General features: G+C 43.8%; 1 protein-coding gene across 2 annotated transcripts in view; it reads right to left on the reverse strand.

Annotated features, from left to right (window-relative positions):
- The window catches only part of LOC126483758 (ral guanine nucleotide dissociation stimulator-like 1), a 579,195-nt gene that overhangs the window by 394,625 nt on the left and 160,256 nt on the right, over positions 1 to 24,314 (reverse strand). Inside the window, exon 1 of one of the 2 annotated variants that reach the window (XM_050106902.1) lies at positions 22,734 to 22,849. The exons of the other annotated variant lie outside the window; for it this stretch is intronic. Within the exon in view, the coding sequence (XP_049962859.1) occupies positions 22,734 to 22,805 (72 nt within the window). The 5' untranslated portion in view covers positions 22,806 to 22,849. Of the gene's footprint in view, positions 1 to 22,733; positions 22,850 to 24,314 lie in introns of those variants that run through there. 2 annotated transcript variants of the gene reach the window in all.

Genomic DNA, 24,314 nt, shown 5'->3' on the forward strand with positions numbered 1-24,314 from the left:
ATCTGTCCGGGAAGGTCTCATCCAGTAACTGGCGAACAAATAACCTCCAGCGTGGTAGAACACCATTTTGTTGAAACACTACCCACGATTGAAATTCCTGTAACTGAGGTGCAGAGTAAGACGTAAAAGTGTATCCTTAACAACTTCACGGTTTAAACTACCATTCGCAACAAATCACATGTGTACCTAGCATAGTTCATTAGAAATAAATTTTTGTAATCGGAGCAAGGTTGTATACACTTCTCGCTCCAATACAGCAGCTGTCTCTGATTCAATTGCTCAAGATCATTGCCCAATAGAGATTAGTTATTCTACACTTACATCTATACACCGCTATCCATCCACCCAGTATGTGGCGGAGGGTACCGTCATTTTCCTCTTTCCCTGTTCCATTTTCGAATGGTGCGCGGGAAGTACGACTGTCCGCAAACTTCCATATGAACTCAACTTTCTCTCATAAAAAATCTAGCTAAAATGAATATAGCACTATATTAGTATTCATTATTTTGTACATTAGTTTTAAGAATGTCACATTAGTTCAGACGTATTCAAGCACCTCCCAGGGGATTTTATAAATGTACTGTGAGTAATGCAACAGAGTTTAAGATTCGATTAAAGACATGTGTGTTGGGCAACTTCTTTTACTCCACTGAAGAGGCTCTTCACAGAAAATGGTATGTAATCTCATAAAAATGTGCTATTTCTGCTTTGTGAAACATGCGTGGTTTTAAGACGTCGATCGCATATATAAATGATTTGAAATATTGTGTTATGGCATACAGTCTAGCAAAAATTGTATTCATTGCAAATAAACGTCCACAGTCACATCAACTTCACAAAGTAATACGACCGGTAGAAGACCAAGAGACCACAGTCGCCGTGAAGTAATTGCTGCAATTTCCAGTCAACGGCTTAACAAAATCGTCCTGTATATGTGTAAGCACACGTGAGACGAATTTAGCCCAATCCTTGCTCTCTACCTCTCAGTATCATCAGTGATGCGCAACTCAGTATTTACTTACTTGCGAAACACCTCATTTCACTTTATTGTTTTTCCTCTGTTGATCCTCGTCTGCACCGTTAGTAGCATTCAGTTATTTGGGTAAAAGCGTCTCCTTAAGTGAGCTGTGAAGCACTCTCCGAGTACAAACGTAAAATGAACAATTTTTTTCACGGAACGGTGATATAAGAACCAAAGGATCCTATTCGAACCATTTTCTTGACTGACAGGTAACACACTATCTCATATCAAAAGTATCCGGACAGCCACATGTAATGCGGAGTTGACCATGAGGATGTCACAAGAGACGGACCCGCCAGTATAAGAGGAGGAGGATAGTATGTACTTGTCAGTAGAGAAGCAGAAACAGTAGAATAGGTCGGTCAGGAAAACTCAGTGACCTCAACCATGGACAAGTCATTGGATGTCACCTGAATAATAAAAACTTCAGGGACATTTCATTCCTTTTACAGTTGTTCATGCTAACTGTTAGTGATGTGATTATGAAATGTAAGCGCGAAGGAAAAACCGCAGCTATTCCAAGATCAAGCAATCATCATGTACTGACCGACAAGGACCGCTGAGTATTGCGGAGTGTGGTTTTAAAAATCGTATGAAATCAGCGGAAGAAATCACTGGTGGGTTCCATAGAGCTACCAACAAACTAGCTAGCACAATGAGTGTGCGTGGAGTGTTAAAAAGAATCTGACAGAATGGAGCGATGAATCACGGTAATCCCCACGGCAATCTGATGGAAGCGTTTAGGTTTGGCGAATGCCATGATAACGTTACCTGCCGTCATGTGTAGTGCCAACAGAGCAGTACGGAGCAGGTGGTGTTACCGTACTGGCGTGTTTTTCGTAGTTAGTAGGCGGTCGCCTTTTTGCGCTCAATACGCTGAATGCGGAAGGATATGAACGCATCTCCTACATCTAAATACATACTCAACAAGCCACCATATGATACTCAAGAAGTCACTGTATGGTTCGTGGCGGAGGGTAGCCTGTAACACTACTAGTCTTTTCCAATCCCACTCCAAATAGAGAGACGAAAAAGTGATTGTCTATGCGCTCCCATACGATGTCTGTCCTTTTCTCTCCAGCGATCCCCATTTGGCTTCAAGGAGCATCTCGATAATACTTTGGTGTTGTTAGAAGCTACCAATAATAAATCAAGCACCCTGCCTCCAATTGCTTCGATGTCTTCCTTTAATCCGGCCTGGTGCGGATCCCTAACACTCGAACATTACTCAACACTGGATCGCAGTAGTGTCCTATGTTATCTCCTCTACAGATGAAACACAGTATTATGCACTACGTACAGTAGAGGAACAGTAGAAGCCCATGAAAGCATCTGTAAAACAGTAGTTTGTGGACAATAATACTTCTGGAATGGACTGGCCTGGCCAGAATTTCTATCTGAACGTAATAGAACACCTTTGGAATGAGTTAGAACAACGACATCACTCCAAACCCCAGCGTCCAACATCACGACCTTATCTGGTTTCGGCTCTTGAGGAAGATCGGACTGACATTCCTCCACAGACAATCAGACGCCTCACTGAAACTGTCCCCTGCAGTGTTCAAACTGTCTAAGGCGAAGGGTGGACGCACGTCATATTAACGTCCACCAATAGGTGTCACGACACTTTTCATCGCGTAATGTTCATAGCTAATATTCCACTAAGACTGCCAAAAGGTAAAATAAAGCTTTAAAATATTCCGCAAGTGTTTTTTTCGCTGAAAATGTATGCATACTTCTATAGAAGCACAAAGAAAATTTAGAAGGTATGCCAGCGGAATGCGGTTCTGCAGCAAATGCCAGAGCCCCCGGCCTTACGAGGCTGCTGCGGCGTATTGCTGCAGGTATCACTCTCGTGACCTCGCGCGCCGTTGTTCTGGTAGAGAGAAGTCAAGAGCAGACACCGCTCAGCGCCCTCGGCGGGACTCGCGGAAGTGCGTCTCGTCAGCAGTCAAGCCGAGGAACCCACAACACAACACAATAGCAGCACAGGGTCGGATACAGCCACATTCAGCTACAGCAATTCCCCTAGTGTCGCCGTATGTAGGGCGAACTCCAACCTTACCGACAAAATATCGGACGCTGTTCGCAAATATTTCCCAAATATTTTGGAGTAAGGGGTCCGCGATTTCCAATGACTCATTCGAGAATAATGTATGTATCATTTATTCGATTTGTTACCTTTCTTTCTGCGAAGGTATCTTCACAGCGGCGGAAACGCCTGTAAAACGCGATCTCCATGACCAACACGAAACACAGATGTCAAGAAGCAACAGTACTGTGACGCCACTGCGCGAACAGCTCAGCATAGCGTCTCTAAACCGCTGTTACGTTGCATTCAGTGAAGCCATACACGAGGCATATATATCGCCCAACTCCTCATCAGTACTACTATCTACACTGCCTCGTTTCGCTGCTAAGGTACAACTAACACTGCCGGAAAAACAAATGCGAGAACGAACCGAGTATTACTGAACTAAGCTTGAGGACGAGGTATAAAGTGGGTTTCATCGTGGTCAACTTGACAGGTGTACTACTATAATGATTTGTCTGTGCAGTAAGATACAGTAACAAATCAAACGAAGTGAAATAACTGTATCGAGCTTTTAGAAATCACGGGTCGCTTATAATAAGACACCTATAAAATATCCCTGAACAATTCGAGTTCAGTCTGTATCAATACAGCGCTTTATGATTATTATAACATGAATAAACCAACCAGGCACAAATATGGTATAAATACTTCTTTTAAATTTAACTATCACACGATTTGGATTCTTTTTAAATCCATAGTTTGACGCTCAACACGAAAACTTATAAAACCATCTCTTTGTGGTCGTTAATTGTTTGGTGAAATAATAGAATAGAAAAAAATTAAGTAAACTTATATAGAAAAGATTCGTAATTTGAGGAGTCATCAGGGAAATTTCTTAAACTTGCTCGTCATATTATTTGGCGAAAACGTATGTGGTTTCTGTTCCTGAGCAAATCATTGGTCGGGTATTTCTATTGTACCTTTCGTTGCCCTTGTGAACCCGGGCCATGTTTTGTAAATTCTGAGGATAGTGTGTGGTGCCTGAAATTACAATGGTTTTTATTAAACCGATAATTACTGAAACTTCCATTGTATATGCACGTAGAGTATGTGCACCACAGCAAAGTTTAAAATGGCAGATTAAAAATGGTCTACGCATGTGTCGCACAAACATACAACACGTACGTTTTCGCCAAATTATCTACATCTACATCCATACTCCGCAAGCCACCTGACTGTGTGTGGCGGAGGGTACCTTGAGTACCTCTATCGATTCTCCCTTCTATTCCAGTCTCGTATTGTTCGTGGACAGAAGGATTGTCGGTATGCTTCTGTGTGGGCTCTAATCTCTCTGATTTTATCCTCATGGTCTCTTCGCGAGATATACGTAGGAGGGAGCAATATACTGCTTGACTCTTCGGTGAAGGTATGTTCTCGAAACTTCAACAAAAGCCCGTACCGAGCTACTGAGCGTCTCTCCTGCAGAGTCTTCCACTGGAGTTTATCTATCATCTCCGTAACGCTTTCGCGATTACTAAATGGTCCTGTAACGAAGCGCGCTGCTCTCCGTTGGATCTTCTCTATCTCTTCTATCAACCCTATCTGGTACGGATCCCACACTGCTGAGCAGTATTCAAGCAGTGGGCGAACAAGCGTACTGTAACCTACTTCCTTTGTTTTCGGTTTGCATTTCCTTAGGATTCTTCCAATGAATCTTAGTCTGGCATCTGCTTTACCAACGATCAACTTTATATGATCATTCCATTTTAAATCACTCCTAATGCGTACTCCCAAATAATTTATGGAATTAACTACTTCCAGTTGCTGACCTGCTATTTTGTAGCTAAATGATAAGGGATCTATCTATGTATTCGCAGCACATTACACTTGTCAACATTGAGATTCAATTGCCATTCCCTGTCCGCAGTTCGTGGTCGTGCGGTAGCGTTCTCGCTTCTCACGCCCGGGTTCCCGGGTTCGATTCCCGGCGGGGTCAGGGATTTTCTCTGCCTCGAGATGACTGGGTGTTAATTCGTAAATAAAAGTTTATTACGTTACCAAAAAAAAAAGTGTTGTGTGATGCCCTTAGGTTAGTTAGGTTTAAATAGTTCTAAGTTCTAGGGGACTGATGACCATAGATGTGAAGTCCCATAGTGCTCAGAGCCATTTGAACCATTTTTTTTTTTTTTTTTTTTTTTTTGCCATTCCCTGCACCATGCGTCAATTCGCTGCAGATCCTCCTGCATTTGAGTACAATTTTCCATTGTTACCACAGCATCATCCGCAAAAAGCCTCAGTGAACTTCCGATGACATCCACAAGGTCATTTATGTACATTGTGAATAGCAACGGTCCTACGACACTCCCCTGCGGCACACCTGAAATTACTCTTACTTCGGAAGACTTCTCTCCGTTGAGAATGACATGCTGCGTTCTGTTATCTAAGAACTCTTCAATTCAATCACACAATTGGTCTGATGATCCATATGCTCTTACTTTGTTCATTGCCAGTCAACTTTAAGATATTTCGGTTCTTAACACTATGAAACTTTTACGTATGTTTCATGAATTTTAAACGAATTTTTGTTTACCTCAGAGCACCAAAAACTTAACAACACCAAGCGTGGCCTCAGTATGATTACTTGTGAGAGCCATCTGACAATGGATTTAAAAATCCGAAACCACAAATTTCAGTGTGTATAAACTTCTTATGTCATATTTGTGTCTAATTTCTGTATTCAATTTATAATCCTTACACTACTATTCTCAAATTGTCTGTTTTCAACAAGATAACGTAAGTCGGAGTTTATTTTGCTGTCAAGCAAAATTAGCTTCTCACTGGTACGTAGAATAAGTAAAGCCGTCACCAGTTGTAATATAGTACGTCTCACTGGTGCTTTTTCTCTCCAATTTCTTTTTCAGATCCGTGACGTACTTGGGAAGGCAAATATTGTGCAGTCGTTAAGTAGTTGTTTACAACCCTTTAGGTATCAAAAAGTGTCAACATGGACTCCCTACAACAGTGATTAGTTCACTGTGCTTAGATTTAATTTCGCACACTTTTGCAATCTCTTGACTAGTTATCCAGGTATTTAATTTGAAAAACGGTGGGATACTCTAAAAAATGAACGACTTAGTCATACATCCAACTACCACGGCGTAGAGATACGCAGGAGGCTAATGCGAGATGAAACCTGTGAAACCCTCTGCTGTTCTTTAACTCTGCTGCTCCACAGAGCCATTTGTTGCGTCACCCTGTTCTGTGGTTGTAATAAAGTAGTTCCCGTATCGCTTGTTTGCTGTTGATGACGGGTACCCGAACTTTCACAATGAGAGAACAGTCTTCTCTCCTTCATTCCCTGAAGTTCGCTCTTTTCGTGTAAATTATATGATCCTCTGCTCTCATTTCACGGCGTCTGTGTCGACTTTAAGGCCTTCGGCGTGCAAGAACTTCAGTATAAACACATTTTCTATTGTTCTCGCAGAGACTGTGGCGTTCGCTGGGAGCAGCTCGGCTGCCCGCACGAACTTCGCATCGGGTATTTCTTTTGCCGGAGTTAAATGCCAAGGCCGTGACATCACTGTTGTGACCTCTGGAACAAACATCGTCGTATTATTTGGTCTTGCGAGAGTAATCCATCGCTAATGGCAAAAACATTTCGCTCCTCTCATTCCGAGTTCGACCATGGTACTATGACTTCCGACAAACGGGGGCGTGGATGTCGCGTTCTTGTGATACAGGTAAGGGCGCAACGCATACCAGGATGACACACGTGTATAAGAAACTACTAACCAGTCTCCAGTATAAAAGCAATGAAGAAAAGAATGCCTAATCAAATCACTAGCAGAATACTCTAGGGCGCACTTACACTCATCTATGAAATACACTTTCAGTACCTCTGACAACGTACCGTACTAGGTGGTAGGCAGAAAGAAATATCTTTTACGAGAAGTTATTTGAATCGATCAAGAGCTTCGCGCAGATCCGAAACCTTTGTCGCCTCATGTTTCCTTCGTAATATTCTGTTTCATCGGCACGGTCAGCGAGGCATGGCATCTCATCCTCGACGTACGAGTGCCAGTTGAGATCAAAAGATGAAAACTTAACAGTTGAGTTTCAAATATACACCAGTTTTTGCGGTTGTACTGTTAAACTTTCAGCGTCTTTTGTGTTCTGAACGAATTGCCTGTTACACGACAACGCTGGCACCATTCGATTTTTCCCTCGTTCTGAAAATTCTTCCGGCAGCTTTTTTTCCTGTGATTAGTAAATGCACTCTCTGAAGAAAACATCAAGTGATTGTTTATTTCTGTTTCAATATTTCAAATTTTGATTAATAAAAACTCCAGGCAACTAAAATGTGCGCAACTTCCGTCTTCATACAAGGAAAAAAGCTCATTACGAAAATAAAAATGTGTGTAACTTCTGCAGTGTTTATCAGTGGATTATAAAAATACTTACGGAAAATAGCGCATAGGTAAGGAAATTCACACCGTTTCCTTCGGAAAGAGCCCGCAGCTATAGTTGGTTCCTGTTGTCGCTAACAACAACAACAAGGAAGCCAATTACGGATCTTGCGTAACAGAACACGGCAGGTATATTTCCAGTAAGCAGCAGTCATTAACACTTACTCGGTAAACAAACTTACGGACGCCGTCCCCATCCCGGTCGCGACCCAGCCGTCACGTCGGTACGGAATCCCCGTGTACCACACACGTAGCACGCGCAGTTTGCAACGCGGTACGTGACTGACTCTGTGCGCCCCGACGACACGTTTCCGTGAAATCAGCGAAACGCCGCGTGGATCGAAACACTGAGCTGGCCTGCACAGGAATGCGCACGAATCAGTGGAGCTGTTCCAGTTTCTGTTTCCGATCGTGGCGTGTAATAGGATATTGAAACGCTTCTGTTAACTCGAGTACAATGCGCAAAACATCGTCTTAGTCGCTATTATATCAGTGTGTGGCACTGAAACTTACGTTGTTTCCCACCAGTTTTTCTACTCATGACGATCATCGTTAAATGAAACGAGGTGTCTTCCAGAAAATTATTAAAATCATAATAAGATGGCCGTTGTTCGACTCTCTTGCTCTCCATAAAAGAAGTTGCATTTTGTTTATTACTGTACGTTGCTCGGGAAAAACGACTTTGATTTTTCTTGCACTACCCATCAAAATCATATAATACAGGTCTTCTAGCACCATTCAGAAAGCAATTTTTTTATACTTTATCTTATTGTCCACTCTTTATATTTGTCGATGTTTTCGAGGTTTTGCTTTTGAATTATCGGTGTTTGCCTTTACCATTATAGTGTGCCTGAATATGGATCGTTTCGAGTTGTGTAAAGCTCTTTCTTTTTATGGCAACATTGATGAAGTACAGAGTGGTCGGACGTAAAAGACATTACGTTACAGATATTTTTGCACTGGTGCTACAGTAAGTGAGAAACAGACATCCAGACAGTGTAGCTCGAGAGAAGAACTCGGAACGAGCCGGTACTGAATTTCTTGGTACAGCCTCCCCGAGACATTAATGGTGTGATTTCGTTTGTTCAACTAAGCTGTTATATTTATGCGCAATATCTCGATTACTGAAATAAATGGTTCAAATGGCTCTGAGCACTATGGGACTTAACATCTGAGGTAATCAGTCCTCTAGAACTTAAAAATACTTAAACCTAACTAACTTACGGACATCACACACATCCATGCTCGAGGCAGGATTCGGACCTGCGACCGTAGCATGTCGCGCGGTTCCAGACTGAAGCACCTAGAACTGCAAGGCCACAACGGCCGGCTCGATGACTGACCAGTTGCCTTCTTGAGGTCCAGTGTGCGTGTATTGGCTACCTGGACTGTAACGAAACAACCACTCAATCAACCACGCTCGCAGGCCTGGATAAGATGACTGGGCCCAATCGTCGAAATACTACGCACGGAAGTGGAACCAACAACTCGTCTGAACAACAGAATGCATACCATTAATCACGCCACGAAAATCTGAGAGAACAAACAGTTCCCGAAACATCGTTCACTCCAAGTCCGTAACTCCGTAAAATACGTGGCGTAACAATGAACTAGCATCACATGTACTACTTACGGTATAAGGTCCAAGAAGCTTGGTATGTGCAGCAAATTATAGTACGGAAACTTAGTTTGATTGCTTGCCTCTGTGAGAACGTAAGAAGCTGTAAAAAGTTTCTGCGCCTCTTTGAACTCGCCAGTATTACGAGCGCCGAATGTTGAGTGCAGTGCTGTTATCGAACGAATAATGACGTTCATGTTCCGTATGGCTGTCCGGCTTACTGTTGCCGGTGCAGGACATCGTACACGAACTGATGTCTCGGTTATGTCCAATAAATGCTCGATGGAAATCATGTCGGGAGACATGGGTGTCCAAGTCATTCGCTTGAATTGTCCAGAAACCAACCGCGCACAATTGTAGACCGGTGACATAACATCGACGTTTGGGAACATGAAATCCATGAATGGCTGCTGGTGGTCTCCAATTAGCCGAACATAACCATTTAGAGCCAATGATCGGCTCAGTTGGCCCAAAAGACCCAGTCCGTTGCAGGTGAACACAGTCCACACCATTGAGGAGCCAGAACCAGCTTGCACAGTGCCTTGTAGACAACTTCGATCCATCGCTTCATGGGGTCTGCACCACACTCGAATCCTTCCCTCAGTTCTTAACATCTGAAATCGGGACTCATATGGCCAGTTAACAGTTTTCCAGTCGCTTAGGTTCCAACAGATATGGTCACGAGCCCTGGAGACGCTTCGCAGGCGCTGTCGTGCTGTTAGTCAATAAAAATGTAAATGTCGTTTGACTAGGGCCTCCCGTCGGGGAGACCGTTCGCCGGGTGCAAGTCTTACGATTTGACGCCGCTTCGGCGAACTGCACGTCGATGGGGATGAAATAATGATGATTAGAACAACACCCAATCCCTGAGCAGAGTGAATCTCCGACCCAGCCGGGAATCGAACCCAGACCCTTAGGATTGACATTCTCTCACGCTGACCACTCAGCTACCGGGGGTGGACTGGCGAAGTCAGTAGTCAGTTAAAAGTTTTGTGTAACCTACGAAATGATAGTGGTTTATTTGACAATTCAAAGTGTTAACGGCCTTACTGGTTAACAGCTCTAACAGATACGTTCACATTTTAATGTAGTTCATCCATTCTGTTTAATGGTAGCAAAGAGTTATCAACAAGTGAAGCAATTTTCTTGAAAAGTATTGAAAATAAGGTTGCCATTCCTCAAAAAAGTTCGTTATTTAAATTGTAATTTACTAATATCGCTAATTCTATAATAGTGAAAGTGTTGAAAATGTCCCTGTTAAAATATCAGTCGCAGAAGGAATGAATGACATACAAGTCCTCTAGAAACTACAGGTTCATGTGTGGAAACTGTGATTCATCGTCTGTGAATATGCTGGAATGGCGAAATCCCTTAATTGCAGCGGTGACTTCCCGAGGTAGCTTCCGCACGGGAAACTGTTTCGTAACGACTTTTTCATATGAACATGAACACTAACGCAAACAAGTGAGACCCCCCTCCAAACACACACACACACACACACACACACACACACACACACACACACACACACACACACACACACACACACAGGAAGGCGTGCACGCGCGCGCTCCTTTGTGTAAAAATTACAGTATCACAGGCGAAAAAATTCTAAACGTGCCAACATTTATATGTGCGACTGCTGGAAGTATACTGAATCTCGTCAGCAGTACAAGGAACGATCAAAAAGTTCCCGTTTGGGGGCGTTGTTGCATTGTATATGCAGCATAGCGCGTCTCCAATGCGGGTATGTAAGCACCGACGTGTAAGCGACGTATTAATATGACATTGTGCGTGCGGTAAATGCGGAAATCTGAGCTATGGCGATGTTATTACCAAATGTGTCCAAACAGGACCAACGTGATGTTATTCTTTTTTTGGTTGCCAAAGAAACGCCTGAACACACACACACACACACACACACACACACACACACACACACACACACACACGGGAGAGTGAAGAATGGTATAGGGCAGCATGTGTGTCTAAACCACCGTTGTGGAACGGTGCTCCAAGTTCTGTGTGGTCGCCATTCGACACAAGACACCGGTCGATCTGGGAGGCCAGCCTCATCCATTACAGATAACAAGTGAGCGACACTAAGACCCGCCGGTTTTGCTGATTTCTCCTCATGCGATTATCGCGGGTTCTGTTCCTCAAAGAAGGCCTTGAAGGGTCAACGTTTCCCGTCGGACTAAGGTATGCGGTAAGAGTTTCGGGCTGATGCACACATACGGGACACTGCGTTTTACCAAACGGAAATCTTCAACCTGGTGCGTCGGTGGGATGACTGCCTCAAAGCTCTCGGTGTTTTTGCCTGATTTGCATACCGATCCTGGACCGTACAGCCTCCGAATGGTAACTTTTTGATCGCCCCTTATATATCACGGGGTTCATATGCTACGCTGTCAACACCACCGTTTGTCACTCAGCGGCACGAAGAGATAAGCGACGCAGGGAAACTATTTCGCAGGAAGTTCAGAATTTTGCGTTTTACTTCCCTTTGCAATCTTATCGCAGCTGCCTAATGTGTCACTGTGTAATGTGTGATGAAAACTGGAAGAAACAGGCAGCTGCCTTCATATTCCCTTTGATAGCGAAGTTATTTATGTACACATCTATCTTAAATAGGAGTACCATGAAGTTTCATGCTTTCATTTGCTATTTAGTGAACACCAGACATTTACAGAAATGCGTAGATGTGTGTTTGTTTACAGATGACTGTGAAAAATTTAACACCGTTCCAGTTTGTGTGGCTTCCAAAAGACCACCTAACTACTTCCTGCCCCGACCGCGCCTAATGCACCAAATTCATTTCTTACCACTCGTTCAATTCGTCCTTGTCTTCACAGTAATAGTGGACAGATTACGGACAGAGGCGACAGCAAGATGCTTCTTAACAGGTATACTTTCAGAAAGACCAACAGACATATCAACATTGAGGCTCACAGAATGATCAAGGTAAAAAGGCACTGGAATAGATCGTAGAAGTGCCTGGATACCAGAAGGTTATTACCGGACCGGTAGACAAATCGCTGTCAATCAAGAAGCATCCACACATGTAAGTAATCGGAGGACACAAAATGAACTAAAAAAACGTAATGAGGGAGAACAAGAAACGTTTTAGCTAATGATTGCACATACCATGAGAACGTGATAGATTACCTTAGTGGCGGCATGGAGGCGTGAGTGGCCGGGATGCGATCGTAATTACGAGTTGCCATAACAATTCCGAATGATCAGACAGTCTCTAGTCGTGGCGTTTATGTCACTTCACTGCCCACGTTTATTACATTTTTGTTACTATGTTTTAATGCACAGTACAACAAGATTTTGTTACGGAAAGCTAGAGAGTAGGTTGGATCACAAGGCAGACTCGTCGAACAACGAGCCAGATGGCCACATAGTGCGACAACGACATGGCAAACATGTGTCGTATCGTAATGGAGCAGAGAGACAGTGGGGATTCACCTACAACGCTGGGCGCCAACGATATCAACATCTCAACTCCAACCGTGCTGATGACGTTACTTGCACTGAGAACTTGTTAATAAGGATTTCAACATCACTCAATTCATTAGAAAGTGCCAACTAAAAATTTTAGTTACCGTCATGCTTATTGATGGAAAGGATGAATGACAATTGAATCTCAATGTAGACAAGTGTAATGTGCTGCGAATACATAGAAAGAAAGATCCTTTATCATTTAGCTACAATATAGCAGGTCAGCAACTAGAAATAGTTAATTCCATAAATTATCTGGGAGTAGGAAGTAGGAGTGAATTGAAGTGGAATGACCACATAAAATTAATCGTCTGTAAATCAGATGCTAGACTGAGATTCATTGGAAGAATCCTAAGGAATTGCAGTCCGAAAACAAAGGAATAGGAAATAGGTTACAGTACACTTGTACGCCCACTTCTTGACTACTTCTCACCGGTGTGGGATCCATACCAGATAGGGTCGATAGAAGAGAGAGAGAAGATCCAACGGAGAGCAGCACGCTTCGTTACAGGATCATTTAGTAATCGCGAAAGCGTTACGGAGATGATAGATAAACTCCAGTGGAAGACTCTGGAAGAGAGACGCTCAGTAGCTCGGTACGGGTTTTTGTTGAAGTTTCGAGAACATACCTTCACCAAGGAGTCAAGTAGTATATTGCTCCCTCCTACGTATATCTCCCGAGGAGACCATGCGGATAAAATCAGAGATTAGAACCCACACAGAGGCATACCGACAATCTTTCTTTCCACGAACAACACGAGACTGGAATAGAAGGGAGAACCGACAGAGGTACTCAAAGTACCCTCCGCCACACACCGTCAGGTGGCTTGCGGAGTATGGATGTAGATGAACCCCAAGTGCTCCCTGAGAAGGCGGGGGTCAAACTGCTGAGATAGCTCAATACTAGTCTACGATCGGTTCCCGTGAAGTTAACGCATGAATCCGTGTATAAAATCTGATGTCATGTAAAGATGGAGCGGCTTGTTGAAAAACTGCCTCGTATGACGTACATGTGCAACGTCGTGTTAATCCAAGGCAGTCTACTATCGACTTTCGAGGTGGCAACATGTGAACTAGTATGTGAAGTGCAACTCCGCGAAAAGACGGAATTAACACTAAGATCTTGTGAAGCATTTTTATGACTTCCGCGGTGCTCGGGAATTAATGATTAATGACCAGTAATAACGATAGTCTGGCTCTAGAAATCGTTTTACTGATTTTGCCATTGGTGCAATAAAACAAAATTAGTTGGCATCCTATCATTTTACGATTATTATTATTATGCTTATCATTTAAACCTATCTAGCCTGCTTTGATCTTTGACGGCAGTACCACTCTGAAAAGTGAGGAAAAAAGTGCGGGAGGGCACTAAGGAGGAATGTATCTTTTTCATCACACGATGGACGGCAATGAGAACCTGGCAGAGAGGTAAGACTGGATGTCTGCCTCGGTTAGACCGTCGAGCAGCCTGGTGTAGATTACACCACGCGAAGAATTGAAAGTTCTATGGGCCTTGACACGAACAGGGTAGCCGTGGAGAAGCGAGGCAGCAAGCAGTCGCTGTGCTTGAAAATCAGAAGCAGTCTCCAAAAGCAAAGTGCCGTTCCGTAAACGACAGCAGGATTTGACAGTGCCAGTCATTGCATCAACACATTTCCGAATAATAAACGGATTTACCGTGGCGAAGGACTGACCGTCTTCAGTACTAGAGACCACGAGGAACCGTGGTGCACCGGGAAGTGTCTTCGAATCATTAGCCTCATTACGTCTACGTTTCGTAGACGTTGATTGGGAAGATGATTGACTCATTTCGAAGAAATCCCCCATGATTGCCAGCGCCTCCGAAGGGGCGCTCCTTCCAACTGGGGCTCCCTTCACAAGGGTGCGCATCCGGCTTAGGTGATTGTTCACACCTCAGGTCACATCTCCTGAACATCTGACAGAGGGACCAATCGGCAAATTGAGAAGATTGCAGCTAGGGCAATCACCCCTCCCTGGGCCTGGCCTGTACCAGGGGGTACGTGCGAACCTTACCTGTCGACCCGGGGCTGGCAATTACGCGTTATCCGGTCACCTGTTAAGCGTCGGACGCGTGGGCCGGCCTTCAGGAGCGCACAGGGAGGAAGAAGAAAAGGAGGAACCTCAAACGCCGAAGCGGAGGAACGAGAGGAGAAGGGAAACGAAGAAAGGGAAAGGGAGTGAAAAACAAAGGTGAGACTGTTCTTACGTCAGCGACAGACAATGCAGAACGTTACCAATAACATCCTAGATATGTTCTCCAAGGGAGGGGAAAACGAATAGCAAGAGGATAGACATGCAGCACGAAAAAGAAAAAACGCTGCAAAGGCTGGGACCCCGTGGTAGCTTGTAGTGAAAATTACCTGTAAATCTGTTGTTTCTTTACATTCTTTATCAGTCAGAGAAGGAATATTGGATGTTACAACTTGTTGGAAACTGTGGTTACTTTACAGTCTACGATGGAATCGTAGACGGGAGGTACGACTTCGCAATGAGCGAGGATGCGCTTTTTGAATGGAATCATATCGGCCCTCGCTCAAGTAATTTAGGAAAGCCATTGAAAATGTAAATCTGGAGACCTGACAAGGATCTGCACACCACTGATTGCGAACGAGACAGAAGAACGTTTAACTACTGCGACACTTCGCAATGTAATAGGAGTTGCCTGAAAACCTTATCACCTTATATAACTTTCGAGCTATTTCCGCTTATTCGGTCAGTAATATTACGCAACGAAGCCATGTTTACAATCTTGACGCGCAATCTCTTCTGGCATTTTTTTTTTTTTTTTTTTTTTTAGTCTTTAACAGTCTTGCTATCAGACAAGACTGATCCTAGGTCTGCCCACCAGCGCTGACGTCATTTCGTGCTGCAGACGACGGGTGGGGAATGAGAAGTGTGTGTCCAGCGCGACGCTTCCCTTCGCTGTCCCTAGGGCCTGGGGCCTTGCCGCGCTCCCTAGCAACCTGCTGTCAGCGGCTGAGTAATGTGTTATTACGGCGCGGACAGCTCAGGCGTGAGACCGCGCCGACGTCATAGCGGCGTGACGGTCGCCCCAGTCGCGCTGCCGGACTTCCTCAGGGGCGCCACGCTGCTGTTGCAACACGTGTGGCAGGAGGCGCCACACACGCTGCAAATCCTAGAGCTTCGTTATGTCCAACGACGCTGAATACGCATTCGGTAGACCCCAACACGAAATTCGATCAGACTACACATTTGACCAACTCGTATCAAAACCTGGACAGAAAAAAAGAAAGCTGCGTGTTCGAACGTAAGTCGCGCGAAACCTTATGCAGATTGCACTGGTGCATACATCCCCAGTGCTGCTGTGTAACTCCAGTATCAAGTCGACATGATATGTGCCGTGACATTTGACGGTAAACAGTAAATCGGCCAACGACACAGTAACAGATATTTCTTGTGTGTCCTGTTTAGTATGTGACAACGGCCCCGCCTAGCTGGCGGGATAAAATGAGTAGTACTCCAGAAGATATGTTTATGACTTTTTAATCGGTGTAAGGACGTAAATCGACTTAAAACTAAATTTCTACCGATATTATACGGAATCGTTGGCTACAAAATTTCCTCTCAGTGGCTCCACTTATTGTAAATGGCTCTCCTGCTGTCTTGATAGTATAGTTAACGTGTTCAAATGTATTTGCGTGCGTACATTTGCACGTTTTTAGTGACGGTCATTTTTCTAACGTGCGCCAGTGCCACACGGTATATACGGGACCCTCGTTATTGAAATCATCTCATACACTATTATCTGCACAAAAAGTGTAGTAGGGTTTTCAACAGAATTCTTGGGGAGCTATTTAGCATTGTGATCATAAATTTTTATCGCAAATTGCCAAATAAATTTTTTTACAAGATCAAAATTTCCCTGAGTATTTTTTTTTCGCCACATCCTTCAGAACTATTTAAATTTTGTAGAGATAACTCTAGAAGTGAAACAAATCTATCAAGATTTCTGAAAAAAATCTATACTTCTCTAAAGACGGGCTGCAGCTTCACCGCACTCTTCATTACTATGCAATAAGGTTCGATACCGACATCAGTTCACATACCAATTAAATCAATACCAATCACCGTTATTTAGGTTTTATTTTTAGGCTACCAGTTTTGACGATACACTATGTCATCTCCAGGCCTGCTTCAATCGAGTAATCTTCGTGTTATAGAATACAGGTTACCCGATTGAAACAAGCCTGAAGATGACCTAGTGTATCGTCGAAACTGGTAACCTAAAAATAAAGCGTAAATAGCGGCGATTGATATTATTTTATTGGATATTGACCAGCCATAGTCCCATACTCCATACAGAAGATGGAATTACATTCATTTCACATAGTTTTGATGCGTGGATATGCTATAATCTAAGCTGCTCTGTTCCCGATAGGTGGGCTATCTGAAAGTGCGCAGGAAGCTCGGAATAAGGATATCCGTTGTTACCAAGCAGATTTTACACGCAAATATTACCGTGAGAAAGCGGTGCAAGTCGTATTTGATCAGCTTCTAGCACTTTCGGATCCTTTCACCTGGAGAGTTCAGAAAATGACAATTGAAGATAAACAGATGCCACCTGAGGCAAAAGATTTTCGAACCATCTACCAGTGGACAACCTGACAGCAATACTTCTGAAAGCAGTAATGACAAGCTACGAATGTGACTGATTTCGACTGAAAACTGTAAAACGTGGTATAAAACATTTCAGTATGGCAATTTCGACTTCTAGCACGTTATCAGCGATCTCACAACATTTTATAGCCGAAGTTTAACTCGATTCACCTAAACTTATAATTTTTTAATCCTTCAAATTTGATCCGACATTTTGTAATTCTGACATCGATTCCTAACCAACGACCCGAAGAATGTGAAAAGAAGACAGTTTTATAGGATTTTAAGCCCATTTTTCTAATATGTCCAGGTTTTAAAGCCAATTGGCCAACTGTGTGACTGGGTGGTTTTCGTATTCGAATTCGTTATTCTCCAGATAAGCACAGCTGATTAAAAATCATGTACTGCAAGCGACAACACGCTTCTACCGTCTAACATCTACTCTGGCCTTTTAATAGCCGCTATTCTGCGAGGTTGAGAGACGTTTTGTTTCCCATTATATGATAAAAGTCAGTGCCTTGTTCACAAGCTACTTTATTAAAACTGACAACCGCTTTCGGCTTTGCAGCCATCATCAGATCTGGTAAAAATTACGCGCCAACACAGAGAAGCGTGTATTGACTGACACACCCAGGCGTGTAGTCAGTACACGCCCCAAAGTTTTCTTGCTGTAGTTTTTGGGTCTGATGATCAGTGCAAAGGCGAAACCGGTTACAGATTTTAGTAAAATATCATGAACCGAGGACTGACTTTTCTAATTTAATCCCACGCAAAGGTCACCAGTCCCCCCCGCAGGGCCCTAATGGCCTCATTTCGCGACTAGTTTCCTAACGTCGGAGTCGGCAGAAGCTACTCTTGAGTTACCTAATACCTTAGAGCTACCAGACTGCTGGGGCGTTGACTGATAAGTTACAGCCATCGTTCCAAACAGTCGCAGACGTTATCTATGCGGTTAAATTTGAGCGATTTAACAGAACAGTCGAGGTACTGTATAGGATATCTGAGTGCTCGTCAAACCAGAAACGTATGCTTTCAGTCCTGTGAACACGGCCGTTATCGTCTTGGAACAAGGAGTGTCCACAGTATACTCACCACGAGGATGTAGAGGAACAGGTTGCATTTGGTCACTGAGAATGTTGAAGTAAACACCCTGGTTCATGTTCACGATAACCTCAATCAGTGGGCCGAAGTTATGGTACGAAATATGTACTTAAAACATCACACCCCTCAGACATTGAGGACTGAACTACTCATTAAGTAGTCGGTAACTGTTCAGTTTCTACGATACGGTACATATTGCAGTGCGTGTGCTATGCCGAACTGCGATGCAGTATCATATTTATCCACCGACACCGGAAAAGCGACTTTCAATTAAATGTCTCCTCTGTACGGGATTATACTTAATGAACATAAGAGTATATGTTGTAGGCACGTGACTGACGATATATGCATGTTTGGGTCTGGCCTTGAGTCGTCCTTGAATAGCCAAATGGTAAGGCGATCGCTCCCAATAAGCTGGAAATCCATGTTCGAGTCAGAGTCCGCCACCAATTTTCAATGTCGTCATTCCATTCTACAGCTGATGATTGTCCATATTCGCAACTGCGAATACATTTATTGTAGTTCAGTTTCTACGTTGTTTGGCACATTGGAGACGTGCTGTCTTATGTACCCCTGTACGCAGCGCCCTTTTCGGAAGTACCAGACTCCAAACGGCTACTTCATGTTGATCCCTTCCCAATTTTCCCTCAATAAGTGGTAGAGATCGATCTGTATCCTCTGACAGCAGCGCTTCCTGTTGAGTTTGAAACCGATCGTCGTTGTCAAGGAGTGACATTCGCGCTTGGTCCGTGTCGATTAGAATTTTCTGACTGCCACTGTTCTTACGCCGTGTTCGCCTCCGTAGCATGGTAGTCAACGTGGATGGCTGTCATGCTGAGAACCTTGGTTCGATTCCCGGTACTGCCAAGGATTTTCCTAGGTGTGAGGAAACTGTCACTGTGTTCTTTTTTAATACGGAGACTAATACTGTGTCCGGTGAACTTGTATTTCGTCATTCCCATGAATTAGTCGTCTCCGAAAACTGTTAGTGTTTTATTATGGTACAGTATTTTTTTAAGGCAAAATATTGCTCAAGGCTTTTAGTCGATTTTCTATTTGGACCGTAAGTAGCAACGCTGTTGATGTACTTTATTTAACGAGAGGTCTTAATTAGCCTCTATTTTCATCAAAAGACGATGCGTCAATTATCTTAATATTTCGCTACACGAATGTTTGGCGGTGGCAGCAGTAGGAGTTAGCTACCTGAACCTTGTGCGTAGAGCGGCGGGTATGATCTGTAAGTGTTGCAGGGCTCGATATGGGTCACCGAAATTACAGTTTAACGTAAGATTACTATTTGGTGCGGCATTAGGATTACTGATGAGAAGGAAATCGGTACTCGCTCTTTAAAAAGTCGAGCTGGTGTGTCTCCCGGTGTTAACAAGGTTTGGGAAACTTGAAGTACCTGCAGACCGTCTTCCTCTCGACACTGGTCGCATAATATGTAGTCAACACACGCCCGGCGCCCACTGCTCATTCGCAACAACATGACACGCGTTGTACATAACGACAGTAATTAATTGGAGTAATGGGTAAAAAGTACTTCGTTGCGAGTGCTACATTAACGGTTTCAAAAAAGGAATATTTTTATAGGAGATAGCACTGGTCAAAAACAGAAAAAGGTCCCGTAAATTCGTGTTCGATAACAAATATTTGTCGATATATGGTCCGTTTTACCTTTGCCGAGAACGGTCAGTACTCAGAGCTGCAGGCTGCCTTCCTGCTGACGTTCACTGCTCACATTCTTATTGTTTGTGTTTGTCTCTGTGTTTAGTCCTCTGACGTGATGCTGTTGTCAGGGGTAGCACTTACATCTTTCCCCTGCATCAGACATACCGCGCGTGTCGTTTGGGGTTGTATTGGCATTCCGCGGAGCGTCAACAGCGTGAACAATGAGATGGAGTCCTGTTATTCCACACGGGAATTGACAGATATGGTATTCCGCTATGGTTCAGACAAAGGCGTTAACAGAGAGGCACGTGTCACGAACGTCAAACATCTTCAACCCCGTGTTCCAACTCGACAAAAAGGTGCCAACGACTAGCAGGCTCGTGATCACTCACGACGAGGTATCGCCGTAGCCGTCGCACAGTTCGCACGCCTCCCCGCTCTCTTCATCTTAATACCTTACAATTGTGGCAGTGGGGGTATTTAAAAGCATCCGCGTGTTCCACATGCGTCGACAACGTACACACGCCACAGCAGAGAGTGTAACAAGCATGTCACCAGCTCCAAAAGCACCCAGATGTGTTCACACCAGTTCGAAATTGTTTGAGGAGGGGGGTGGCTGAAGGATGTGCAAGAATGAGTGGTGCTAATAAGAAGCACCTCCTGTAATGTTAAGAAACAGACGATAATAACGGAAGAGTATTTTTTCCAGACATACGATTACTGATTTTTGTTCAAGTTTACACCAATTAATCCCGTATAACAATATGCGGCACTCTTTTTTAACATCCTGTATGTGGTTCAAAATGTTGTTGTTACTTTTACAAGCCAACAGTAGGTTCCTTAATTTATATCTTAAGTTTTAACGCAAGCGTGTTTTCCGCAATTTCTTCTACACAAAGTTCTAGATGAAGTACATTGTCTGATTTTTTATATAGTTTAGACACAATTTAATAAATAATTCAGAATACTATCCAGTACTACAATTACAGTCATTAGCGATACATAAACTTTTACGCAGCCAGACCAGAAGACAAGAGTATGTCAAAGTAACTTAGTGATACTCAGTACCTGTACATTTTTGTACATTTCATGTAATAGTAGTTGGATAATTAATTCCGCCTTGTAAAGCAAATCTGTACTCAACCCGAAGGCTGGTTCAAACATTGACTGACAGGCCAGTTAGGGGGAGGGACTCCGATCCACGGTGCAACTTTGCATTTGTATATTAACAAGTCATTGTCACAGGTGAAAAACGCAGAGATACAAAAAAAAATTATGCGAAATGGAGAACAGAAGCCTGAACTTCCGGGTACGTAGTCTGCTCCTCGTCCACTGAACCACCGAGCAACACGGTCACATCAGAATAAATTATTGCTTGCGTTCTCTCTGACGTGTTTAGTCGCTGCTGTGATTTCCATCTGCAAATGTGTTCTTTTATTTCGTTCCATGTGGTGCTATTTTCCAAGATTTGTAATTTCGACAAATTTACTCCCAACGAAACACCTAGCCCACTTTATACTTCGTACTTGGCAAAAGCAGTCCGGAACAGACTGTGTATACATCAAAATAGACTTGCATACGGAATTTAACGGCAGAATTCGTAGTATGCTACGGGTAAAAGTGCCAAATATTTTGGTGAATATAAAGACTACTGTGCTTGGTAGAAGGTAGACCCAACACCCACAGTATTACAACAACTGTCACGAAACACATTATATTTAACTTACAAATATTATATTAGAAACCCTGACAGTCATTAATTAAATATTTGCGGAACTATTCTGCTCGTTTGTTATCTTCCGGAGAAAAAAATGCAAGAAAATCTTCTCCTGATCAAGGTTATTTAATATCATTTGTAAACATTAAAGATGTATGCAGTAAAAGCCGTTGTCGGGCGAAACAAGCTGCTGTCCAACGACAGACATAGTAACAAGCAGTGATGAAATAGTGTAACACGGAAATACGAATTCAGCACTTCTAAATAAATAAAAAGATTTATTCTCGTCGAATTCGTAGCAAAAAAAAACTCTTTAACGCTACATAGACCCATAAAAGTGACAATTTTTTTCATCAAATTTCATTTCTCGGTTTTCTTAAGTCGGGAATGTGCGATCTTTTTTTCATATTAGCCATGACATGAACTGACAGGACAGGACATTCCAAGGCATTGCCAGAGCAATGGAGCGTACGCATTTCATGCGGACACCTGTCTTAAGAACTCTAGGCCGAACAGGCGCCGGCAACACAAGTTTTCAACTTGTTGGGAAACTCTAGGCAGCGAACCCTGCGAGAAGCTTTCGGACTGGTTTCTGACACTTGATGTCGCTTCACGCCAGATGATCATCGTTCACCAACGCAACAAGAGGTTTTTTTTGCATCTGAAGAACAAGGGCGCTTTAGTGTTTAGTCTTTTGAAAGATATGTGGAGAGGAAAAAAAAAAATCAGCGTCTAAGAAATCAGTTCGCTTGTGCGTTGTAAAACCACTACATAATTCATGCATTTTGCATCACAAAACAACGAGCGCTGGAAGCTGTGGCGACGTGTGCGCGTAGACGATTCGTGGTAGGTACGAGCTAATGACCGCCTTCTGTGCACAGATTAATACCGAACACGGCAGCCGCTGTTAGAAGCTGCGCGGCGACTAGGGGAGTGCCTGGAGACGTGACGAGACGTACCTTGACATACCACTGTGTCTTGGGGCGGTGCTTGCGCGCCGGAGGGCCCGCGCACGCGCAGTGCAGCAGCATGCGGCGGCACGGCGGCCGGCGTCGGCATGCACACTCGCGGGCGGCCGTCTACCGACTGAGCCGGCGCCGGCGGCTGGCGCGCCGCGGTCGCCGCCGCTCTTATCGGCAGATGCGCTCGATATATCGAGCCGCGGCGCGCAGCGTCCCTCTGACGTCACTCACGGGAGCGCTCCTTGGGGTAGGCAACCGGCGAAGCGGCGCGCTGTGACGTGAGTGCTTTCCGTAGTAAGGGGGCGGGGCCGGCCGCGCTGAGCGCAGCCACTCGCAGCCGGCTGCGGACGCGGCCAGCGAGCGCGACCAAAACCCGGCGACCGCCACTCCTGCACTCTGCCCTCCGGTCGTTATAAATTACTGTTGTGAATGCCGAAAATGAATGCTACTATTACTCCAACCAGAAACATCCACGGTAACAGAACACTTGTTTTCCCGCTATGCTTACTTAATGGTGGACCCTAGACGACTGAAAAACCGTGGCCTGGTCAGATGAGTCCCGATTTCAATTGGTAAGCGCTGATGGTAGGGGTCGAGTGTGCGCAGGCCCCACGAAAGCATGGACTGAAGCTGTATAAGAGGGGCTGTGCAAGCTGGTGGTGGCTCCATAACGGTGTGGGCTGTATTGACGTGGAGTGGACTGGGTCCTTTGGTCCAATTCAACCGATATTGACTGGAAAAGGACAGGACAGGTAGTTGGAATTGTGGAAAGGGGCCAAAATGAGCGGCTGTCAGTTACACTCGAAAACATGTAACTTTATTTATTTGACCAAACATTACAGTACACATTCTTGAACTTAGTTATCGGCTGAATACGCCACACTATCTTATGCCTTAAGGACACAACCACTTTAATTTTTTAAAAAAATGGCTATAAGCCATTAACTCAAAATTCTGACACCAAAGATAATATTTAGAGGGCAGAAGGCTTCACGTTAAGTAAGTTCTACAATTTGGCTGAAGGCCCAAAATCTAACACTTGAAAAGCAACCACCTTAATTTAAAGACGGCTGGAGGCCCATGATTTATGACTCAAGGTAAAATAAAAAACAAGGCAGAAGGCCCCAAACAGTCTGATGCTCGAAAGACAAAGATCCATAATTTAAACACGGCTGAAGGCCCTACGACTTAAAACTCAAGGTAAAATAAAATTAAACAACAAAGCCTTATCTTAAATTAGGCTGAAGGTCCCAAACAATCTAATTCCTGACAAGCAAGGAACTTTAATTTTAAAATGGCTGAAGGCTCCTGACATAAAACACAACTAAAATAATTTTTAGTAGGCAGAAGGCCCAAGGCTTTATCTTCAACCAATATATTAACCAGGCTGAATGCCCTAATAATCTAACACTTGACAAGCAGGGAATTTTAAAGCGGCTGAAGGCCCATGACTTAAAACACCACTGAAACAATTCAACTTTAATTCAAACCCATCGGCTATGAGCCATACAAATACACACAACAGAAAATAAGAAAAGGCAGTGCAGCGAACAGCACTCAGAAGTTTCGGGGATCGGC

Source organism: Schistocerca serialis, chromosome 6, assembly GCF_023864345.2.
Source record: "Schistocerca serialis cubense isolate TAMUIC-IGC-003099 chromosome 6, iqSchSeri2.2, whole genome shotgun sequence".
Classification (NCBI taxonomy): domain Eukaryota; kingdom Metazoa; phylum Arthropoda; class Insecta; order Orthoptera; family Acrididae; genus Schistocerca; species Schistocerca serialis.